At 54.7% G+C, this 4,567-nt stretch overlaps 1 protein-coding gene across 1 annotated transcript; it reads left to right on the top strand.

Moving 5' to 3' along the window:
- Window positions 1–286: 286 nt before the first annotated feature.
- NXNL1 (nucleoredoxin like 1) lies at window positions 287–2,886 on the top strand. Its single transcript, XM_078867482.1, has 3 exons — window positions 287–544; window positions 1,705–2,047; window positions 2,289–2,886. Exons 1-3 carry the CDS (start codon window positions 410–412, stop codon window positions 2,588–2,590), a joined length of 780 nt encoding a protein of 259 aa, XP_078723608.1. The 5' UTR covers window positions 287–409; the 3' UTR covers window positions 2,591–2,886.
- Window positions 2,887–4,567: the final 1,681 nt, after the last annotated feature.

Raw genomic sequence — 4,567 nt, 5'->3', positions numbered from 1 at the left:
CCAGATCAGCCATTTGTGTTTCAGCTGCAGTGACAGTTTACCAGCTGGTCGGTTGCAAAATGGAAATGTACCCAATGCACTAAAAAAATAATGTTGCATTTAATATATATTTTGTATGTATCTCGCAAAGTTCCTATTACACCACTTTCTAAACAAGGCCTAGTGCTTCTGTCATATGGCTTATGAAAAGCAACCATGAGCTTTTCAGCTGCAAGTGATTTAGCCATGCAATGGCTTTGTCTCCGAGTAGGTGAATTGCAGATCCACCGCCTTCAATGTTGTATTGCAGGCAGCGCCAAGGTATAACGGCCTCCTGAAGCCGAGGCGGACTTGGTGATGCGAACGCAGCAAGCCTTTTCAGAAAGACACAATCCACTCCAGGGCTGTGACCCACGTGTGATCCACGTGGATGGTTCCACGCCAACTCGTCCACCGCTCCGTCTCATCGCGCTGTTCTTCCTTCACGAGCGGCCGTTCCCCTCACTGGACGGCCACACCGCACCTCACCGCACCTCACCGCACGTGGCAGAGCGGAGGGGGCATGGTAAGGGGTGCCACCTGTCCGAATGTGACCTGGGCAGACCGGGAATTGGCACGATTTGTGTTCGCGTGGCAGAAACTGATTGATACCGAGACCCGCGAACGGTCTCGTGTTGTGTTGTGCTGTGTTGTGTTGCGCTGTGTTGTGTTGTGCTGTGTTGTGTTGAGCTGTGTTGTGCTGCGCTGTGTTGTGTGAGGTGTGTTGTGTTGCGCTGTGTTGTGTGAGCTGTGTTGCGCTGTGTTGTGTTGTGTGAGCTGTGTTGTGTTGTGTGAGCTGTGATGTGCTGTGTTGTGTTGTGCTGTGTTGTGTGAGGTGTGTTGTGTTGCTCTGTGTTGTGTGAGCTGTGTTGTGTTGTGTTGAGCTGTGTTGTGTGAGCTGTGTTGTGGTGAGCTGTGATGTGTTGCGCTGTGTTGTGGTGAGCTGTGTTGCAGTGGAGCGCACAGTTTTCATGATCGGCCTCGGCTGACCGAGGAATGTGCCTGGCTGTTGGTCTGTGGAAGGTGGCAACACGAAGAGATCGTGTTCCTCACTTATCGCTGGGAAAGTCGATGCAAAAGTTGATTCTGTAAAACCTTGTGTCCTCATGTATCAGCTCAAATCTAATACAAGTAAACACAAGGTCTATTCATGTAAACAGATAATTCGTCTCAATGATTTCTATTTTGTCAGCAGCTTTCTTCTGTAATATCACGTCATTTGATTTTTGTCTCAATTACATCCGCCGATCTCTTGTCTAGATATTTTCCTGTCATCTCACTGGGATGTATTACGTTGAAATATAAGTTCAGCCTAAATTTCATTAAGATGTATAGTCTCTAGGCCAATGCAGAAAATGGTACCACCTCCAACAGCACAACTTTTGCGATACCCCTGTGAATTACCCGGCGAATTTGAGCAAAAGCGTTTACAATCCCACTCCCAGTGGCTATCACCGGTGTAGGCCACGTCGGGGTATTGGCACCATTGTCGTGCGTCGTTCGTTGTCCTTCACCAGCACTTTTGATGAGCGCGTTTGGCTACGTACGGTGCGACAGAGGTTCAACATACCTCTGCTGGTACCGACAAGTGAGATATCTGGTCTGGGCCTATGAGCTCAAGAATGTGCGTATGATGCCCCAGCAGCAGCAGCAACTCTTGACTATATTATTCATCTAACAACCCAGGGTGATACCCGTCTCGACTGCCGCCACGCTGCGAGCCAAATCTCCGAGAGCTGCATGTCGGAGCTGTTCCTGACCTGCACGCTCATCCTCAACAACCGCGACTGGGACGAGTTGGACACCGAGCACCAGCTGGGCCTGCGTCTGCGCAACAAGCTGCTGCTGCTCTACTTCGGCTCGGGCAGCTGCGACGACTGCCGCGCCTTCACGCGCCTACTGCGCCGGTTCTGGACGCGGCTCACGGACCCGGCGCACGTGGAGCGCGCCGCGCCGCTCGCGCTCGTCTACGTGTCGCACGACCCCAGCGCCGACTGCCAGCGCGCCTACATGCGGCACAGCATGCCCAGCGAGTGGCTCAGCCTGCACCACGGAGACCCGCTCGCCTCGTGAGCCCGCCTCGGACTCTCCGGCGGCGGGAACGCCGATTGAACCGCGCGCTCAAATGCTCCGGCGACTCCTGTAATCCGCGGAGTTTTAAACCGGCGGAGCGCCGCGTTGCGCGAGATATTTGGTAATGATCACGATAACGGTGGGGTGCAAGGCCACCCCACGCTCATCACACCCCCCCCCTTTCCCCGTTGACGGAGTGCCGTGTCGCCCTCTCAGGGAGCTCGCGCGCCGCTTCGAGGTGCGGGCGCTGCCGTCCGTGGTGGTGCTGCAGCCCAGCGGCGAGGAGGTGACTCGCGCCGGCGCGGAGGAGATCCGGCGTCTGGGCGAAGCCGCCTTCGCGAGCTGGCGCGAGGCCGCCGAGCTGCTGGACCGCGGCTTCCTCCTCGCCGAGGACTTCGAGGAGGTGGAGACGCCGTTCCGCAGCCTGTCCCACCACGTGCGCCGCCTCTTCTACAAGACTGAGAAGGAGAAGCAGGGGCCCGACGACTTCCACGCGTAGCCGTAGGTCTTGTAAGATAACCATCGCTCGCTTCCGTCTGGCTCTGTCCGGGTCGATGACCCCGACGTTATTTCTGCACCTGGCAGGCGCAGCCAGTCGAGCCCTCGCTGTGGTGGTTCGAGTTGCACGTCACGTGCCTAATCCGGCCTACCAGTGACCCCGCACCCGGCACACCACATCCAGTAAACATCTTGATGTGACTGTCGCTGCTAGTCACGTGCTGCCCACTATAGTCTACCAGCGACCCAGAAATTATGAACAAGGAAGTCGTGAAAATAACAATAGGAAATCATTGTTTTAAGGTCAGTCTTAGCTACAGAACGTGACGTCTATTCATTAGTGACGTCTATTCATTCGTGCCCTGAGCTGAATTCTGCCTCACCCTTTGGGGAACTGGGACAGGAGTGAGTCAACTTCATTCAGCCCCATCCGTAAAGCCAGAGAAATCCCTCACTTCATTTAATAATTATAACAACACTATTAATCATCTTCAGCCCTTGTCAATCCACTGCTAGATGCAGGCCTCCCCTTGCCTTTAGGTCACAGAGGCTGCCTGACCAACCGTGTACGTGTGGGCTGGGGACAAACAGGTTGTCCAGAGCCCGTTCAGATATCGCTCGCCACTCGTGTTAGAATCGAACTCATGTAGCCAGGTTCAAAGCGCAGTGCTCCAAACAATGTGTCACTGCTCTTGCAAGAGTTATTTTATTTAATCAGATATTGTCACCGCAAACTGAGCGTGATTATGTTCGTTGATATTTTTACCGTATTGTATTTTGAGAGCTTCACCGAAAACATATGCTGAAAAGATGTTGCTTATTCTCTCTGGTTCTTTCGGTAAAGTCACGTAGATAGAAAATGTGATGACGGACGCTTGTGTTGCGACCGAAACGTCGTGTTCTATTATTATTCTTTCTACCTACGTGACTTTACCGAAATAATCAGAGAGTATGGATTCTTGCAGTCACGAAAGCTTCAAATCAAGACGTATCGGTATTAATCGACAGGACGCTGAAGCGCAGCCTTCACGTCCATGGCACAGACGAACACCGCTGTTCTTGATCCCAGTTACAGGCAGCTGTGCAGCAGTCCTGAGACTACAAGCTGCCCTGTCTGGTCTGCAACAAAAACAAAGACAAAGATCCCCCGTATAGCCTCAACAGACTGTTGGGGCAAGTGCTGTTAGCGAGCACCTTTTAAAGCCAGCACGGCACACAAGGGGGTAGGTGACCAGCACCACGCCCGGCCGCCTTTGTTTCCCCAGTGGCGATATTTACACACAGTATCAGGTCCTCATTTGAGACTGAGTCGACCTAGGGGAGGCCCAGGACCGGATCAGATAATGGTCACTGGTTTTAGCCGTGAGCGGAAATCGAGCTCGGGTCGCTGGGTTCGTAGCGCAGCGCGCTAATCGTTGCGCCACCGCTCTACACGTACACACGCATACACACCGCTCCACACACACACACAGCTCCACACGCACACCGCTCCACACGCACACACACACACCGCTTCACACACGCACACCGCTCCACACGCACACAGCTCCACACGCACACACACACCGCTCCACATGCACACACACAGCTCCACACGCACACACGCACACACCGCTCCACACACACACACAGCTCCACACGCACACACGCACACACACACACACCGCTTCACACACACACACCGCTCCACACGCACACCGCTCCACACGCACACACACCCGCTCCACACGCACACACGCACACACCGCTCCACACACACACACAGCTCCACACGCACACACAGCTCCACACGCACACACGCACACACCGCTCCACACACACACACACACCGCTCCACACGCACACACGCCCCGAGGGGGAAGCGCCACCGCCACCCTCCAGCAGCAGTCGCCTTGCCCGCCTCGTGCCACCGAGCTCGGCGCGGTTCCGACGGGGTGCAGTCCCCCCCCCCCGGCTCATGAGTAAGGTGAACGTTTTG

Source organism: Lampetra fluviatilis, chromosome 24 (genome assembly GCF_964198595.1).
Source record: "Lampetra fluviatilis chromosome 24, kcLamFluv1.1, whole genome shotgun sequence".
NCBI classification, from domain to species: Eukaryota; Metazoa; Chordata; class Hyperoartia; order Petromyzontiformes; family Petromyzontidae; genus Lampetra; species Lampetra fluviatilis.
Note: the sequence above shows the minus strand (reverse complement) of the source record. Positions and strands in the feature narration are given on the sequence as shown.

Excerpts from the sequence above, each read along its gene's own strand:
- NXNL1 (XM_078867482.1), top strand. The coding sequence starts at position 410 with ATGGTTCCACGCCAACTCGTCCACCGCTCCGTCTCATCGCGCTGTTCT. Across the intron at positions 545-1,704 it reads GGCAGAGCGGAGGGGGCATG|GGTGATACCCGTCTCGACTG; the intron begins GTAAGGGGTGCC and ends CTAACAACCCAG. Across the intron at positions 2,048-2,288 it reads CATGCGGCACAGCATGCCCA|TGCCGTGTCGCCCTCTCAGG; the intron begins GCGAGTGGCTCA and ends CCGTTGACGGAG.